This window comes from Centruroides vittatus, unplaced genomic scaffold, assembly GCF_030686945.1.
Source record: "Centruroides vittatus isolate TY-2023 unplaced genomic scaffold, ASM3068694v2 contig_891, whole genome shotgun sequence".
In the NCBI taxonomy this organism is placed as follows: domain Eukaryota; kingdom Metazoa; phylum Arthropoda; class Arachnida; order Scorpiones; family Buthidae; genus Centruroides; species Centruroides vittatus.
The window spans coordinates 319,805-340,022 of record NW_027122582.1 but is presented as its reverse complement, the minus strand read 5'-3'; the positions used below and the strand labels follow the sequence as shown (position 1 = coordinate 340,022).

The 20,218-nt window shown below is 30.8% G+C and overlaps 1 protein-coding gene across 4 annotated transcripts in view; it reads right to left on the bottom strand.

Moving 5' to 3' along the window:
• LOC136983903 (syntaxin-1A-like) overlaps positions 1-20,218 on the bottom strand; it is a 48,060-nt gene that overhangs the window by 16,039 nt on the left and 11,803 nt on the right. Inside the window, exons 4-10 of one of the 4 annotated variants that reach the window (XM_067280787.1) lie at positions 16,959-17,033; positions 16,068-16,141; positions 14,146-14,254; positions 13,186-13,253; positions 9,824-9,961; positions 8,996-9,106; positions 1,010-2,108 (exon numbers count right to left, since the gene is read on the bottom strand). In XM_067280787.1, the coding sequence (XP_067136888.1) occupies positions 2,037-2,108; positions 8,996-9,106; positions 9,824-9,961; positions 13,186-13,253; positions 14,146-14,254; positions 16,068-16,141; positions 16,959-17,033 (647 nt within the window). In that variant the 3' untranslated portion in view covers positions 1,010-2,036. Of the gene's footprint in view, positions 1-1,009; positions 2,109-8,995; positions 9,107-9,823; positions 9,962-13,185; positions 13,254-14,145; positions 14,255-16,067; positions 16,142-16,958; positions 17,034-20,218 lie in introns of those variants that run through there. The other 3 variants (XM_067280791.1, XM_067280788.1, XM_067280789.1) reach the window with 3 other exon arrangements.

Below are 20,218 nucleotides of genomic sequence, written 5' to 3'. Positions count from 1 at the left end.
AAAGTTATTTCCACTTTCAGATAATAACCCTATTCTACTGAATTTGTATGTGGAACATTTCTTTTGGGACTGATGAACTCTGCTATTTATGCTTGGAGGCATTTTAATTTACTGGTTCCCAAATCTCTCCCTCCCCAAGTGACCTGTAATGGTCGCACAAACAAAACTTGTGCTGTTCTGAAATCACAGTGTAGACAAAATTAAAAATTGTTAAAAGAAATTTGATCTTCTATCCTATTCCTCTAACGTCACATGTTTTCCCACGAAAAAATTTGTTGGATTACCTCAAGACTTTTGCCTAAATTCGGGCTAAGATACACACAAGTAAATATTTAAGAAAATGAATGATGAAAGTGAATTTTCTAAAACTAACACTAAATAAATTTGGCTAAAATACACTAAATTCACTTGCAGATTAATCAATGATGAAACAGTTGGTAATAGGAAATTCTTTGTAAATACCTATGTCTATGTTGAAAATGTGTGGTTTCTGACAAAAGACAAACTGGAGAAAGTGGACCGAATGAATACAAATGAATGGATTGCCAATATTAGACGAATTTGGAAAGAGCTTTCCTTCAAATACTCGGAGTCATAAATTGCAAGTGTGCCACAACCCACTGAATTATGTATCGCAAGCAAATGCAACAAGATTGGCCACTAATTTTGACTGTCATAAACTACAATAGTTCCTTTATTAAAAAGGTGCTTCACAGAAGTCTTGCATCTTGCATTCCTAGAAGAGATTCATTGCCACACAAACCACCACTGCTCTAGTGGCTTTTCATCTGCATGGCTTGATGAAAGAAGGTGCACATTGTATCACGTTGGTTAGACATCCACACGATGGCTAAATAGAGAACCTAGGGCAACCTAATGATCTGAAGATGAGCAACTCAACAAAGTGCAGAAACATCATTGCACCTCTCGTCCTCTTCATACTGAACTTCATAGAGTTCTTATACCAAAAACTGACTTATAAGTATGTTAAAAATCAAAAAACATAACATGTAAATGGTACATTTATTTTCAAACTTTTACAAAAATATACAATATTAACAATATATTATAGAAAAATACATTTCACAATAGCAACTATTTGAAACTGTCATATGTGATAAAGGATTTGTAATACTGAAAATAGTAGTTTTTTAAAAGACTGCTATAAAATAATTTGTGTTAAGAAGTTCACTTTCATTCCTGATTTGGATCTTTATCTTCACAATAAATAAATAAATGCAAGTTATTCTAGCTTATAAAAATGCATTCTTTCTAAAATTGTAATCAAGAATTTACGTTAATTCTGAATCATAATTTAAGAAACTTGGTTTCTTTTTCCAATTTCTATTTTACGACTGATTAAAAATTAAAGCTTCGCTCGACTATTTATTCATTTTTTGTGAATAAATGACTAGTTTCGCAGTTCCGATTTTAGGCTGGAAGAACTGTTTTTGTGTTGTGTTGGCCGGAGAGCCAAGGGAGTAAAGGTATCGGCCTGCTGTTCCGAACAACACACGTTCAAATCCGGGTTGGAATCTCAGAAAATTTTGTAGGTGGTTTCTTATGTATGTGTAGGATGTTGTCTCTCTCACCCATTTGTCCCACTGTGGATCTAGTTGAGCTCATCATGGGCACAGAAAATTAACACTAACAGGATCCTGTACCATACTGTATGCTATCCCATTTGGTTCTGACCAAACTGGTAAGGAACTTGGCCTCTTAGTGCTTGAAAAATTAAGCAGAATCTTCAACCATCCCGTAAAATAATGTCTTAACGCACAGAAAAATGTCGGATTATAAATTTACTCCTATAATGTTATACATAATATTTCTAATTTAAATTCTGGTAGTTTTGAATATAAAAATTTCATTTATAAAAAATATTTAAAACATGCAAAGATCCAGAATTAATTATTGGCTATGTAAATCATATTAACTAATAATATACTTTATGTTAACTTGTATCAAAGCATTCTATTCTAACTGTAATGTTCATTATATTTCTTTAACTATTAGCGGCTTTGTTACTACATAAATCAAACAGCAAATATGAGTGCCAGAACTATTGCCAAGATTATCATAATGATCACAATTGCAATAATCAAATTCTGTTTGGGAAAAAAAGAAAGAAAGTTATTGTTAGTTTTTATGTTAGTAACATGGAGAGGTTTAAAAAAGTTACTTTGGTAATCATATATGTTTATGTTAAGCAAAGCAAACTTTAGATTACTTTTCTGTCGGGATGTAAATTAACAATTCAAATCGCCGAAAGATAAGAGAAACTGTTGGATAACACATCCGAATTGTTGACTTTCAGTGGTATGAATCTATCAGTGAAGTACAGAATGGCAATTTGAAACCATTGCTAGGTTAATGTTAAATCTTTTGACATATTAATAAGTCGTCCAGATTGATTACTAATTAGTATCTAGTTAAAAATATTTCCTGTAAAAATAATAATTTGCTTTTAGCAAGCTTGAGGCTGAAGTTTTAAACGCAAAAACGTGTACGTCGTACGTTTGGTGCCGCTTTCCTGCAAGCCTAGAAGTTTGACAATGGTGTTCGGAAAGTCAGTGGAATCATGCTCGACATTCCAAATGCCATTGTCAAACTTCTAGGCTTACAGGAAAGCAGCACTGAATGTCCGAAGTACACGTTTTTGCATTTAAAACTTCGGCCTCAACCTCACTATTATTTTAGAATTTAACTTGTAAATTCAAAATGTACTCGTGTAGCAAATGGTACAATATTTGTTATACGTATCAAAAATTATCATTAGCCTGTACTCTTAGAAATCTAGTTTGAGCTTGAGTCAAATTCTCAGAATAACTTTTTGTGGTTTGGCCTGAATACGTAAAGTCCATCCCTTATCACACAGCCAGCGTACTGTAGATATGATCAAACCCACAATGGACACAAATGCAGACTTTATTTATTTATCTACATTAGGAAACGTCTGAGATGGTTGGTTTCCACCCCCAATTAAACAAAAAGAAAAAACCCCAATAAAATATTAAACATTAATAAATAACAAGGTAAAAAATAACATGCAGAGGGAAGAAAAATACATTTATGTTTGTTATATATTATAAAGAATGGATTTACACTTAGTTTAAAAAAAAAATTAAAATTGTGATATAAATACTGTTCTACTGGAAATAAATTTGGGGCTAAGCAATAAAAAAAGGATCTATGGCGATAAAAAGAGGTTAAAAAACAGGAAGTATTGCGAGTTTTTGTGGCAGGTATGTATAGACCTAGCCAATAATTTGAGATTTGACCATTAAAATATTTGTAACAAAGTATGCGGTCGAAGTATTTCAAACAATCAGAGGTTGGGTAGACCAAGCAAAATCAGGGTTATCGGTAAAAGGGAGATTACAGAATTTATATAATCAAGGAATAAACCTTATCTAATTCGAATTATCTAATCTTTAGAAATATGTCAAAAGTAAAAGTACTGGTTATTTCAAAACAATTTTAAATAACAAAATCATATACCGTATATACTTAAGCTGATTGCTAGTGTCATAGCATAAGAGTTTTGCAAACCTATCTTCAAGGCTTAAACATCATATCAGATGCCTTTGTCATTTAAGATCTTGTGTTTTTAATGTTTTGCTAGAGGAATTGAAGAATGGCATTCAAAAACAAGGCAAGTACATTATTATTTCTTGGAAATATGATTATGGAAGTACTAAAATTTTAACACAAACTTTATGAATAGAGCCAAAACTTAGTGCTTGTAAATTCATATTGTAACATAGGTCAAAAAGCAAATCACTAAACTTTTAAACTTCTATAGACATTATTTCATAATGATATTTTGAAAGCAAATGCAAGTGCCCTCAGGTGAGGGCAATAAAATCTTATGGGCTAATACATTAACTACTGAAATTGGAATATTTCATAAAGCTTATTCAATAAAATAATTAATCCATGCTGTAATATTTCTACAAAATAATAAGTCAGGACTTCAAAAAAAAAAAGTTTTAATTTATATTTAAATAACTGTTACATTTCAGCTATTAAAATAAGTCTGTGCAGCCCTATACACTTACAAAATTATCCTTGAAGTGTGGCCATTTTGGAAGGAATTGACACTAGTGCTGATTTTAGGAAGACAGCCAGTGTAAGTGAGAATGCTTATCTTATAATGATGAAACGTAATGTAACAATTGTTAAGAATATAATTTAACAGTACTGCTTAGATATATTACCACTTTATATTAATAAAATAATATAAAACAGTAACACATCTACAAAACCAATTTCAAAATTTTTATTTGTATTTTATACAGAATCTTGCATTCTAGAAATTTGATTGGCCCTCTGTGTTCTCAGAATCTCATTAAAATTGATTATTATAATGTTCTTCAACAATTGCACAGAAAGTGGCATAGGAATGTGATGTGCTTGATGACAAATTCAGAATGTGCTATTATATATATAAATTAACCATAGTAACTTTTTCATCCTCCTCTTTTATATTATTAAAAGAAGTTTTTAATTTTTTGTAATAAATCTATATTTAATTATTACAATATTAATATTAAGAATAATAAAAGTTAATTAAAACAAACATTAATTCAATGTAATCAAATGCATAACTTCACATGCATGTAATTACATTAATCTAACTTACATCAGTAATTGTTAATCTAAGTATTAGATTATGTGCTTCAATTATGGTAAGTATGGATGTCATCTCTCATCTTTTGTCAATACTATGGGTATCTTTAGTCATAAAGAGCACAATTGTAACCAACTGCATAACAAATAGCACCAGAACAGGGCTCAATAATCGATCAAATAGATTATATTTCCTAGTATTTATTTATTAACTAACATTTCTACAGAACATACATCTCTACATATCTTATAAAGACCCAATTGTGTTAGATACACCAAACAAACTGCCAGATTATTTATCAGACAGTTCGTTTGGCATATGATATCTAGATGGGCGTTTGAACAGGGTAACTGACAATTCATCTGCATGGTAAGCAGGAGTTGTGGGTTCAAGTCCCACTCCAGGCCATTTTTTTTCTTCCAGATTATTCTAAATTTAAACTAGGACATTGCACAACTTTGTTATATCATGATAGAATTGAGGCGGAGCCAGAAAGAAAGAAACAATCCTTGCACTTGTTAGGTACAGAAGAGGCAATCCTTATACCTCATAACAAAGCAATCTCCATTGATTGCTTGTTCTTGTGTTCAGTTCATTTTTCACACCTATTTTCTGTTAGGAACATGCAATGCTGTTTTTATTTTTGACCTCTAGGCTTAAATTCCATTAGGCATGCTCAGTTGCATCAGAGAGCATGGACATTGTCACTTTAATATCTGTGTATATTGAAAATACTCATAGACTCCTGTTTTTTATATTTAAATGGACCCTCATTACATTTTTGGATTCCTCACTACAATTAATGGAAAATAGCAAAGTTCTATCAAAATCAGCCCATTAAATTTTGAGAATAAACTAGATTCTATAGCAAAGGTCATAGAAGAAGTGCTAGCAATCATGGAACATTGCAAGTTGTGCGATTCATGCAATATTGCTTTGTTACGTGCACACAGCAATGACCTTATATCTCAAAAACAAAGTCACGATTACGATCTGGATTCTTCATGGTAATTAATGGAAAATGGCAAAATGTTTTTATCAAAATCGATTGAACAGATTTTGAGAATGAACACAATTCTGTAAGGCACATAGAAGAGGCTTCACTAATGCTCTGCTTCAATTAAAAAATTAAATTCATTTCTAATTATTAAATTTATCAGTAGATGGTGACCTACCACACTTACTTATAGCCAAATTACTTTATTAATTATTAAATCATTAAATTAGCCTTGTTACAGCCCAATAAATAATGTAGTAGTTCACTTAACATATAGCAGATTCCACAAATTTAAAATTATGTAAATAATAGCAAATGTTTGAATACATATGTAATTTAAGGAGTCACTCTACTTTAATTCTGATTATCATCAGATCGAATATAGCAAATTTGAGTAGAATGATTCCTTAAATTACATTGTGAACATTTGAAAATAATGCTAATGCAGTTGACAATTTCAAGAGAGGTAAAGCTCTCTTGAAATTAGTAGCTGAACACTGAATATTGGTAATTAGTCAGGGTTTGCACCTAGTCAATGGGCTTGCTATGTGAAGTTTTCTGTGTTTTCTTCGTGTTAGTAACATCTAAATAGGGGCCAGTTTTTCATAAAAGACATCCCCTTGACACATTGCCGTATATGAATAAAACCAAAATCAAGAGAGGTAAATAACAGTGGCGTGCCGTCATTGGAAGTGATGGAAGCGCCGATTCCACTTTCCAATGACCTTCCCTTGTATTTTATAAAATATAAATTTTCATATTTTAACATACTTTGCATTAATTAAAATTAATATTTTATTATAACTGCATTATGTATCTTTTACAAATTTCTATACTACATGTGAAAAAAACAATAAGATTGCTATTGTATATTCGAATAATTCAGTGGCGGAAGGAATGTCGAAACCGGGTCAGTTTCCAATCAGCCAGATTATATAGGTATTGGCACATGCAGTTTACAGAGCACCAACCTCACCCGGTTTAGCCAGTAAAAGCAACACACGCATAAAGCATCTAATTTTATATCCCGGACCGGTTCTGAGCTGTTAGCCGCCTGCCTGTCAACTTCCAAGCAGCCAGATTATAGGCATTGGCGCATGCGCTTTACAGAGCACCAACGTCACCCGGTTTAGCTGGAGAATGCTTCACACATAAAGCTTCTAATTTTATATCCCGGACCGGTTGTGGGCTGTTAGCCGCCTGCCTCCTAGATATTTTGCCACCCTCGCCCGATTATGTGAATCACGAGTAGACTAGATCAACAGCGGGCAACCCCTGGCCCACGGGCCAGCTATGGCTTGCGAAAAGTTTCTATCTGGGCTGTGAGATCTTTAATAGATTATTAAATTGGAAAAATAACTAATTAATAGTTATTTTTCCAATTCTTTGTAATTTTCGAAAATGATAAGAGAAATAAATGTAGTAATTAACTTTTTATTTATTTATTTCATATTTGCAGACTAAAAAAATTACAAGTCACAAGAAGGCGTCAATTAACTACTACAGCCCACGGAAAAAATGTAAAATTTATTCTGGCCCATGTTACAAAAAAGGTTGCCCACCCTTGGACTAGATTTATAACTTAGCCCAACCGATAGGAATTTACTGGCATGTTTTTATGATAGTTCTGTATAGTTGACAGGAGTTTTAAAAAAATCCATTAAAATATTTGATATATTTATTCTGCGTTTATTCTGCTCTCCCATCTTATATTACTTACGGATTTCAATGTTAAACCGGTGATATTACGATTTAGTATGTCCCATGTGTAAGGGGATGGAGAAAAAACGTGTACAATTCTAGTACAGTGTTAAAAAATTAACTGTTACTTTGGCAGCATCATTTACAACCAAATTTAATGAATGAGACGTACAATGGTACAAAAAAAGCTCTAGAATTTCTTTTCCTTAAATTTACGATTTATATATCCGTTGTCATAACAATTTCTTTCCACTTCTTTCCCAAGACTACAGATATCCAAGTACAAAGTAACTAGTTTCGACTTATTTCTGCTTAAGAAGTAGTTAAATAATTAAGCGATTAGGGAATTAGAAACATAAATAAAACCCTGCTGAAAGAGCCGAAATTTTACTTAAACAGTAGCTTAACCGAACCAATCTCTTGCCGAGTACAGTGGGATCTGATCTCTTCATAATATTAGATGTAATAAAGACAGAAATTTTTCCAGTTCAATGAGAGTGACCAAAAAGTTGTAAATTTTGGAAATTTCCGTGAACACTTGGTCCTAAAGTGAATTAGTTAGAAAACGAACGACGGACAATCTGTTAAGTTTAACATATTTAGATTTTTACAGCTATGGTGAGAAACGTTTAAAATCTACAACAGCCCTGTCACGTCCTTTGACGTATACTAGTGATGCCACAAAAGAGGCATTTGACATTGACCGGTATCGGCACCCTCGGGATTTGGCAACCTGCGTGCATGCACGCGCCGCACACGTACCAGGACGTCTCTGTTTCCATTCATTAGCCACTCGTAGGGAGCTATTTCACAAAGTGGATTGTTTTAAGATTTAAAAAGTAAAGAATATTTTGTTATTTTTATGTACGTTTCTTCACTAAGTTATATTTAATTATAAGTTTCTTTAAAAGTATATTCGTACAATTGAAGAACTTTTTGTACTAGGTATGTATATTAATCACACATTTTGTTTTACCAATTAAGTTTTTCTGATAATTTTAATTTTAGCCCTTATATCGTGGCTAGTGATTAAAAAATTTATTTTAAAAAAGCTTTGGCTCAAGACCGTGTAATAAAAAGAAAACATTATTAAAAGAGAAAGACCAATGCCTAAATTAAATATAAATACGTCAACAAAAAAATTTCGACATTTTGACGATAAAATTTATGACGAATGACGATTCTTTCGTAAAATTGAAGCAATTTGGAAATCAAAGCGGAATAGAATTTAACATTGGTAGACAATATAAAATAAATATTGAAAATTATAACAAGATAATTACGATTAATAGATGTTATATGTTTTTTCTCAAAGCAAGAATTGGCATTTAGAGGGCATAGGGAATTTATTGAATCTAATAAGAAAGTTCAATATATTTACCTCTGTTATTTATTAAGTACGTCAGATAATCTATTAAAAATACATTTAAAGAAGTGTACGGTTTTTACTGGCTTATAGAACAAACGGATACGAATGGGCCCCGATGCGCAATTAATTGATTGCCCCTGTAAGTCGGCTTCTTACAGAAACACAGCTTCCCTATCATCAAATGTCACGGCACGCCACTGGTAAATAATACATTTACTTTAATGGAACATAAAGTTTAGAAACATTATGAAGAATTAGGTTCAAATACTTTTCTGAAAATGGATTCAATACTTACTCTTCTGCATCTTTTTTTGAATTTTCTAGCTTTTTGTAAACGTGTGTTGCCTTTCTCGACAGCAGTTTTACTTCGGATAATTCTGCTTTCTATTCTATCAATTACTTTACCCTTTTAAATAAGTTTACAAAATGTTAATTTCCAAAATGGAATTAAACAAATGAAAAGACTAATATATAAATTAACGCATCTCTTTTATAATAAAAATATAATCACTTCAGCAATCTGATCAATAATTTTTAAAGTTAAAAAGTACACATATTTTTAAATTGAATGCTACTATTGAAAATTTTATCTATATATTTTTTTAAATTATACATCCAAGTAAACCCAAGAAGATATGCTTCAACTTTAACTTAACACAAAACCTTTTTACGATACGTTACAGTTTATAACTATTAACAACATGGTATCTTAAACTAACATAAAACAACTTAGTAACTGGATTACATGTTTTCAAACTGGAGTTTTGGTGTTTGATGGTTGTTTCCCATACTTTAACAGAACTCCTTCTAGTCTTAAGACTTAGAATTATAGAGATTATAATGAATGGTAATAGAATCATAAGTAGTGGCTCTGACCTCTGTACATGCAGATTTCCACAAGTTTCTAAATGTGTTATGCGCCATCAGAGATGTACACGTAGAGGTTAACTAAGTACACAAGTCAAATTTCTATGTTATAATAAAGTTTATTTTTCATATTTGGCATGTTATGATAATCTGGTAATCTTAAACTTTATAAACTTTTTGGCACGTTCAAGTTGTAGCATATCTTTAGAAATATATATATATATCTAAAAATAAAAAGGTGAAAAAATATACATACTTGCTGTTGAACTAATATACTAAAGTCAACAAACATATTGTGCATTTCTTGTATGCTCTTTTCAACCTTCTCTATTTCTGCATTTCGTGCTTCAATATCTGACAAAGTCTGTTTCGCTTTCGACGTGTCTACTACAAACTAAATATAAAAATTAAAATTAATAATAAATAAAATAGGATTCTTATATGTCATTTATCATATTGTAAAAATGTAATTTGAAATGTGAAAATTCAGCAAGTTTTCAGTAAGAACACCTAATAGATAGAGTGACTAAGTACACTCTTAGTCACTCTATCTATGTACTAACACTACGTAAGTCTTAACTTCATTTTCTTAAGATGACTATCTTAAGAAAATGATTAAAATTTGGTGATGGGATCTGTGAAATATATCAGTAGAGGATGTCGTGAGTATTTGACTTTTTTTTTACGAAGACAGAGTAAAATTATTATTATTAATCTCATAATGATAAAATTTATATTAGATTTATTCTTATTTTTTCTCATAAAACAAGTTAACTGACTAGTTCAAAAATCAAAAACTTTTAATATATGAACATAAATCTATAATCTAAAATGGAAAATTTTATTGTATTTTAATTATGTTTCATATCATTCTATTCTATCAAATGTGTGTACGTTGAAAATAGTCTAATAAATGAAATATTTTTGACAATTATCAAAGTTCCTTTGGTTTCTGAACTGTGTAGTTATTCTGTTTATTCATTTATGTATCAAAATAGTACTGTTTTTCACTTTCTATGAGAAAAAAATTATTTTTGTTGAAAAAATTGCCTGTAAGATTATCAGTATAATGCACTAAAAAATGCTGTATGATATTTAGTTTACCTATAAGATAATATTTTTATTTATTGAATTAATAATTAAGTCTAAATTTTTTTTTACTCCATGTTGACACAGATTATGTTACTTTAATTTCTATAATGCACCATAAAATTAGTTTATTATTTATAAGAATATTATATTATTTCAAAATTGCATAAATCATGACTCGGCTGCATCTATTATTAGTAATAATTCTATTAAAATATTATAGACAACTCTAGAATTCACTCTATAATTAATATAACATAATAAACTGATGTTCAAATGTTTTGAGGATTGAAAAAATTTCTTGTTAGGATGCTAGTATCTAAATAAAACATGGCTGCACACAGACTGAATGTAACAAATCCAACAGTAACAGATTTGTTATATACGTAGACACAACAGTGTTCCATTAAAGACATGATCTTCCTAATGACGAGTTTTTTGATACTCAAAAGCACTTACTGGTGATTCTATATCACTGGAATAGAATTTATTCCATAGTTTTTCAGTTTTATGTCATTGATGAGTATTACATGTTTTGTTAGAAGACTTAAACCAAATAAGCAATGTTATAGTACAATGTAAATTTAATTAGAATCCTTTTAGGAAGAGCAAAATATGTCAATGTAATTAAAATGACTTATTATTTTGTAATTCTTAAAACTTGAATATTAACATTTAATGTGAAGTAAATGAATTTTTAATTTATTCTAATGAACACAGAATAATATATTATTATTATTATTAGTGTATTATAACAGTTTAGCACGTATTATAATTTAATCTTGTAGTTTCTTTCAGTCTTTTGTCATATGATTGCTAATTAAATCAGCAAAAAGCATTTTTTTTTGGTGTTAATTCTATGTTGGATATTAAAGATTTTAGTTTCTTAAGTGCTATGTATATAGCACTTAAGAAATTATGTAAGCCCTTCAGTCACTTTTGAATTTCAGCTTGGAGCTGTCCATCATCTGCTTCAGTCTCCAGACCAAGAATGTCTATTTATCTTTTGTGTACAGGCAAGAGCCCTCATTGTTCATGGATCATTTTTCAATGAGGATGAGCCTTCTGTTTTTAATGTCTTTGACCCAGAGCAAAACAGCTATTCCACATAGTTCTGTTTCCTGTTCTATACACAAACACACACATATATATGTATATACAGTGGTGATATTCAGCGGGTTCGCACAGGTTCGGCCGAACCCATTGTTAAAATTTTCAAAGTTTTCTGAACCTTGTTAAACACACGTAACATTTCTCAGTGGTTTTGTTTCTTTTAAAAAATATATTAAAATATACATATTATACTCTGTAACACTACTAAATTAGAGCCTTAGACCGTTCATAGTTTCCGAGAAAACTGCTCAGAGGATAAGCCGGTTCCAGGGGTAGCCAGTTAGTTGTTAGATGTGTGCGAGTCATACTCATTTGGTAATGCACCATTTGAGTGAAAAAAAATTGTTAAGGAAAACTTTTCTATTAGAGAACCCTTTGTTAAATATTTCGAATATCATTGCTGTGTGTATATATATATATGATATCATATGATTGTTTTTGTGCATACATGCAGACACATGCTGTTTTCTTGACTGAATCACAATACTAAGGTCTGATATAATTAGAAACGTTATATCCCCATAATGATACCCCAATAATGATGTAGTTATAATGTCATAAAGACAATATAAATTTGTTATAAATCTGTGATAATCAATGTTGTTGTTATGTTGTATAGTGATGTATAATGATATCATTTTAAGCTTCTCTGAGAGTAAACAATTAAAAGATACCATAACAATGGATGATCAAACAAAAGTAGAACCTACTAGTAATAGTGTGAGAAGTTGATGATGCTATGAATCAGACTTACAAAAACTGAGCATGATACACACTTACCTTGATTACTATAATTGAAATAGAGTGTACACATTTATATTAATCACTATAATCTGGATAAATAAGCTATTATCCAGATGGTTTTTCAATTAATTTAATGCTTTTTTGAAAAACTGGTCAGTTAAAGCAATAAAATAACGGAAATTCTATTACATTACATCTCAAATCATATTGAATATGTATAAATTCTTTTTAGCCAAATTTTTCAAATGACCACAAATCTACTATTATAGGAACAACTAAGTCTTCAGTGTTTCAATTATTTCATCATCAATTCTAATCACCAAAGAATCCACCATTTAACTCAATGAGATCATATTAACATATGATACATTAAATAAATGCTTATCTACAGAACATTGAGCATATCATTAAATTTATATTCTAAAAAAACGTTAGATTAGTATTTTTTGTAATTTTTGCAAGTATTTTGTGAAAATAGCCAAAAAATACTATAACAACAAATAAATAAATATGGCATTTTTCACAAAAGATCAATTTTCTTTATGATATTCTGGATGCAAACATCATACATTCATCTCTTTGTCAAAAGAATTTTTTTCATTACGATGATTTGTCTCAAATTAGTCTTTTGTATATTTCTATGATTATACAATATATTTAAACAGTTCTTACCCCAACTCTGAAACTTTCTGGTCTATCTAACATCTCTTCAATTTCTTCTTCTGTGATTACTTGACCAGCTAGACATAACAGAAAAGCAAACATTTACTTTTATATTTTTAATTTTACAATAAATAATGATTACTTATTACTAATAATTTGACAATGTAAATTATTATTTTTGGATCTCAAACACAAAAATGTGCTACTACTTAAAAACTTGGCTTTTTCTCATCTTTATTCAGTTGATACAAGTATTACTACACATTTCGAGCTCACATTTGGGGACTAACGTAGACGATCATCATTGATTTGCAGTTATATTTTTACAAAATACAACCAAATTTTGTACAAAATTATTGAACAAATATATAATTTTTGTTTTTCTTATTAAATTCAGGAGATAAAATAATCTTTATTTACACTAGACAAATTAAATTTATTTGTCTAGTGTATATTGCCATTTGTGGGAGCAAATTCAGCAAACTGCTTAATTCTATTTAAAGTGCTGTAAATAATGAATTGAATTTAGAAACACAGTGGCGTAGTGAGGGAGGGGCAAGGGGGTGTATCATGCCCCAGGTGCCACTCGCAGAGGGGTGCCAGGAGCATGATACACCCTCGGGCGCCCCTCTGGTCTCCAAGACAAACTATATCTGTTTCTGAAGGGGGAGGAGGCCACCAATAAAGTGTCATGCTCTGGGCACTAGTTATGTTCACTATGCCACTGTAGCGAACATTGGATTTTCTTATTCTATTGGTCATGAAACAGGGATGAATATCACATTGAATATCACTCCTATTTCGGCCACTTGCTTTAGTTTTAATATAAATCAGACTCCGTCTTGATGGCCTTGGCCAGTGGCGTCAAGATGGAGTCTGATTTATATTAAAACTTATTCAATTTACAAGGGAATTTCGGGGATGGCCACGAAGTGAAGTTTTATTGTATATAAAAAATAGATTTCTTACCAATCATAAATTGTCTGCGAATTCTCTCTTTCCATCCATCTTTATATTCCACTTGACACTTCATATATTCTTCCATTGCTGAAACAAATCTTGAACGGAGAGTAGTGTACTGAAATGAATTTATTTACAATTAATATCTACCATATTTTATTTCTCTGAAACAGTAATAAAAAATTTCCATATTTATATATAAATTCATTGACATAGTAAAATCTAAAATATTGTATTTTTTCAAAGTCTAATTTTCTACATAGTTATCAAAACAAAAGGCATTGAAGAGTTTTGATCATCAGTATCCTGTTCTGCATAATTTTGAATTCTTGCATTTGTTAGTTTTTCATTTTATCTCTGCAAATTGTTTAATATTTTCAAAGACAATTAATTTGCAGAGAAAAAATATTTTCAGTTGCATTATTTAACTGTTTGTTTTCCTTTAAACTACTACTGTGCATTAAAGATTCGTTTGTTTCGCACAATAAAATTTTTTTTCTACACAAACTTTTTTATTATAGACTTTTAATAGAAAATCAATGTGATTAAAGTTTTAACTGTAAGTTCTTGTAAATGAAGCATAAATGATATATATTAGAAGAACTGATGACTGAAGTGAAAATCAGATAGAGGTCCATGTAATATAACTAGTAAAATATCAACATAGTAAGCAGAAGTTGAACCTTTAAGTACTACTAGGTCAAACAATTACAGTATTAAATCAATTAAATCAGGATCTCTCTCTGCGTGCCATATCAGAAATCCTGACGTCGGCGAGCACCTGACGCAGGTTAATAAGTGGTTAGTTAAGGCACCAAGGTGTATCCTGGGGGAAGTTACAACCAGAGTGGTTCACCATTGCCTTCTCTGGTGCATGGTGTTATGCAAGGGAAAATGCCTTCCGGGAGGTCTTGTAAGGAAAACTGGCCCCTATTCAGGTGTTACAAATGTGGAGAAAACCCAGAAAACTCCAAGTGGCCAGCCCGTCCAAGCGTGGCACGAATCTGCGACCAAACTCCCAGTGTTTAGCGGCAGAACCATTTGGCCACTGATGGGCAAATCAAGCTACTGTACCATTATTATAAATAATTAAATTCTAAGTAATAGGCATTATGTGCCATCTCTTATCAAATTTAATAAGAGATGGCACATAAGCCTACTCTAATACCAAATTTCTTAGAATTTAATTATTAATAATAGCAGTAAAGGAGCCTGATTCAGTACAGCAATTTGTTTGCCTTATTATTTGAGATATTTATAGATTTTTAAAGAACTACTTTAAATCATTTTTTCTTCCAGAATATTCTAAATTGTTAAATTTAATTCTAAAGTCCATGTAATTATTAACATTAGCGCATGATTATGACCTAACTGTACTTTAGACCAAAGTACTTTCTTTGAGTAAAGAGTAGCCTACTTATTACCTTAAAAGTTTAGCATTTAGATACAATAGCCAATACTGTAGATTTATGCCATTAAAAGTTATGATCTGTAGTTTAGTGAAAGATGTTTTGTATGAGATGAGCAATTGCAATCTTATGTCCATTCCTTCAATTCTTTATTTTACTACTAATATCATATATTATGCTTTTCACTCTATCAGCTTCAACATATAGCTGAGAGTATGCAATCATTATCAGACTTAACCAGTGTTTCAAATATTAAACATTGATTGTTTTAATTGTTATTTGTGCAAGATACAATAGTTTAAATTGCTGGAATTTCTTATTTCAATTATACACTAGCTATTGTTAAAAGATGATAATACAAAAACACTGGATGGCATTTAAGCAAATTCTGATTTTATTAACATTTAGTAAAGCAAACAAATAAAGTAAAATTAATTTTATTTTATTTATCTGCCCCACTTAACACCAATGGTTATTATTTTCAATATATAATTAATTCTACTTCTATTAAATAATATTTACCTGTGTTTCATACACTCTGATATCTGCTTCACTGGCAGTTTCAGCACATCTGGTCTTAATATCTCTAATCATACCTACATTATAAAAATACATAATAATTATAAGAATTTTGAGACTTCTTATTAGTGAGTTTGAGGCCGAAGTTTTAAACGCAAAAACGTGTACGTCGGACGTTGAACGCCGTTTTCCTGTAAACCTAGAAGTTTGACAATGGCGTTTGGAATGTCGAGCATGATTCCACTTACTTTCCAAACGCCATTGTCAAACTTCTAGGCTTACAGGAAAGCGGCGCTGAACGTCCGATGTACACATTTTCGTGTTTAAAACTTCGGGCCTCAACCTCGCTATTATTGATTAATAGTCACAAAATAAAGAATCAGTCCATCAGTGTGAGAATATAAGAATCTCTTTATATTATGAATAGTATGAAGTAAATCCTTTTAATACAAATATTTTCCACAATGTAAAGGTAAGAAAGTTAATTAAATTGTATTAAATAAATTTCATTATGTAAAATGTATGGATGAGCAGAATAACAATAAGAAATAAAATCAAAAATAGACTGATTACAAATAAATCAGATGTAAATAATACATAAGATAAATTGAAGAAAAATGAACTTGAATGGTTAGATCATATTGTGAAAAAATGACTGTGTTAATAAGGAAAATTGGGAACTTATATCTAAGACAATACAAACAGTCCAAAAAATCTTGAATGTTAGTTACTAGAAAAATATGTTAGAATTAGGAATATAGGAGGGATACATTAACAATAGAATGGATTGATGGCTAAAATAACAAAACCAGATCTTACTTAAATAGGACAAGGGAGCAATGGTGGGATGATAAAGTATAAGTATTATATCAAAATTTGATTATTTCTGCTTACCTTTTAAGTCTGTAGATATTCTGTTTGCATTTCTGTATAATTCAGCAGCATGTTGCTCCAATGTCTTTTTAGTTTCTATTCATAAAATATAATTTAAGATTAAATACTTGTTTTAAAAAATAATAATCTTTAATTGTTCTATATATTGAAAACTGTATAATCTCATTCCAAAGAGTATTACTGCCTAAATCTGCAACTGGCCAAAACTTTTTTGGTGGGTCAAATTATTCTACACCAAATTTCAGCTTTGAACTCACATGTGCTGCGATGCAAAAATTTAAAAACTTTCTGTGGTTTTTCTCAGATATCTCAGAAAAGACTTTGCCAATTTTGATCAAATAAAAATTATGTGATACAATTACATAAGGGCTATATCCATTAATTTTTTTTATAGATTTTTATATGGACATTTACTGTGTGAAACAATCAAAACAAGAATTGTTTGAATTTTTGCACCCCCTAATGGAGACTGTTACAAACTGAGAAAAAAATAATAATATACCATTGAAGAGTAAAATGTCCGATCTATATATCTGAAAAGTTTTATTAATTTATCTTGATGGTAAGATCAGTGCCATAACTATGGCGGTGCTGGCGGTTCCCAGGCACAGGGCGCAGACTCTGGGTGGGGTGCAGAAATGACCTGGACCAAGTTTTGGGGCGTAGTTACAAAGCTCGCACCGGGCGCATAAAAGGCTAGTTATGGTGGGTAAGATACCAAGAAAAATTAACAACAAAGTACAGTAGATGTTCAGTTTTCCATAGGAGACAATGGTATTCCCATTGAAATTCCATGTTTAAAACTGCTGTGTCATTTGGATCAAAATTCAAAGGCATCTGAATTGACAAAGTTCATCCAAAATACTGATTCCCAAGCTGTAGGTAAGGTCTCGACATCTCTATAATTTATGGCTGCACTTCTAGTGGAAGCCTTATAAAATTTATACATTTCTAATTTCTCAAGATGTTTTAAAAGGCTTGGTCTGTGACAGGATGAAGTATGAGGTCTTCATCAAGAGATACTTTTATGTCATTTTTAGAGCAAACACAGCAGTAGATGGTAGGTCCTTTTTGAAGGAATACAAATGCTCCTTAATATGTGCATCCAGAGAATGTGCAATGGCTCCTATGTATAACCATTCTTTGTTGAACCTGTTGTCTATAATGGAGTCTATACCATTTCAGACTTTCTGTAAAGAAAATAATTCTACATCCATATATATTAATTGTGCTAATCCATTTTTAACAAATGCATAAATTGATAAAATTGATATATCACTTGTAGCCATAATAATACAATGCTATAGACTGAAAAATAAAATACATTTACAACTTTTAGTCTTTATGAAAATACTACAAAGCAAATTGTGATGATTAAGGACCAGATCTTTATGAATTTATAAATTGCTGAAATATGCATACATTTATGCACTTTAAATGCTTGAAATATGCATTTTTAAATTATGATTTAATAAAACAACAACTTAAAATCATTTATTGATACTGAACATTATTCCTCAACAGTTAATAGTTGAAGTACCACTAAATACATTTACAAAATTGAACCTTTGCCTTTCCTCAAAAAATATAGATTTATATTTAGAGAAACTTCTTTCCATGCAAGTCGGTGTATTTGGTGCTTATTTAACTTTATTGTTAGTCAGTTGTTAGATCAGAAATACATTCTCTATTTCCTTGTAGAATGCTGGATATACTTGATGCTCCAAAAATCCTGGATTTTTGTCCTGTAGCTTTTTGTAAATCTTTCAGATGGGCTACTTTTGTTTTTTCAGTAGTATGTTACATACTTTATTCACAATTTAAATTGCTTTGCTTAATGGAAGATCTGTAGTTTCCAAACTGGTAACCGAAATAGGTAGAAACTAGCAGGTGCTGACAGTTCTACAAAATGTTAATGGATTAACAAATTTAATCCATTAACATTTTGTAATCCATTAACTATTCTTTTGCAATGGCAACAACCATTGCTTTCTCACAATCCATTTTATTGAGAATTAATTTTACCTTTTCAGTGGTCCATGTAATAAATGGCAACTTCTATCCATATACCCTAAGCGAGTAACCACTGCCTTGGAAGTCAATCTGAAATCAGATTCACATTGTTTAAAAAATTTAAGAGCTGGATATTTAATGAATGTCTTCTTTGTGTTTGATATTAAAGAATAAAATTTTACTGAATGTAAGGTGATGAAATTTAATCAGCTGATAGAAAACAACCAGTAGAAGGATAATCTGTAAAAATTTGCTTGCTAACACTTCAGTTTAGTACACAAAGGCTTTAATTTCATTTGCTCTTATCATACAGGGCTTGGACATTTTCAATAAAAAGGGATGCCTGTGTCTAATATGTGCTTGAATTTTATGGAGTAAAATCCCAGTGAAATTAAATTGATAATTTTTTCAACATATTTTTAAAGTAAACTGTAGTGGAAAGAAGGTATCAATTATGCATTTATTCATCAAAATTTAAAAATGTGCATTTATAAAAAACTAGCAGGTAGGCCCGGCGTTGCTTGGGCAAAAGTAACGATAGCGAAGATTAAGATTATTACGTTATAGTCAACCTTACCCGTTTTCACAGAATGCAAGAATTGGGTCTCCCTGTTTCCAGACTAATTAGAGAATTTTTACATGGATCTAAAAATATGTTCAATTTCCCGCAAAAATGAAAAAAACTGCATCTGCACATCACTTTCTCTTAACAATTTCATTGTTAAGTAACACTTCCATTGTTTTTTTCTTGCGTAGACACAATGCAGTGACAGTTGATTTAAAACACTGGGCAAATTTTCATCCTTTATTCAGTTGGCCAAAATAACTATGTACTAAATTTCAACTCCTAACCATTTGTGCTCTTAACATTTCCATTGTTGCATAACACTTCCATTGTTGACTCTTCTATTCTTAATGCTTCCATTGTTGACACTTCCATTGTTACTTAACACTTCCATTGTTGATGAAAGTGTTAAGACTTAATCCTGTCCCTCTCCCCCGTGGGGAGGAATTTTGAAAAATCCCTTCTTAGCATGCGTTCTCGTGACGTACCCTAACTGTGTACCAAATTTCAACTTTCAACTCTTAACCGTTTGGGCTCTGCGCTGATAATTATTATCATTATCAACTCGTCTCGATTATATATATAGATATAGATTAGTTTAAATATGCATTTTACCTATCTTCAATACAAATGCATAAAGTTCTGGTGCTTAGTGATGACAAAAGTAGTTATTAGTAAAAGT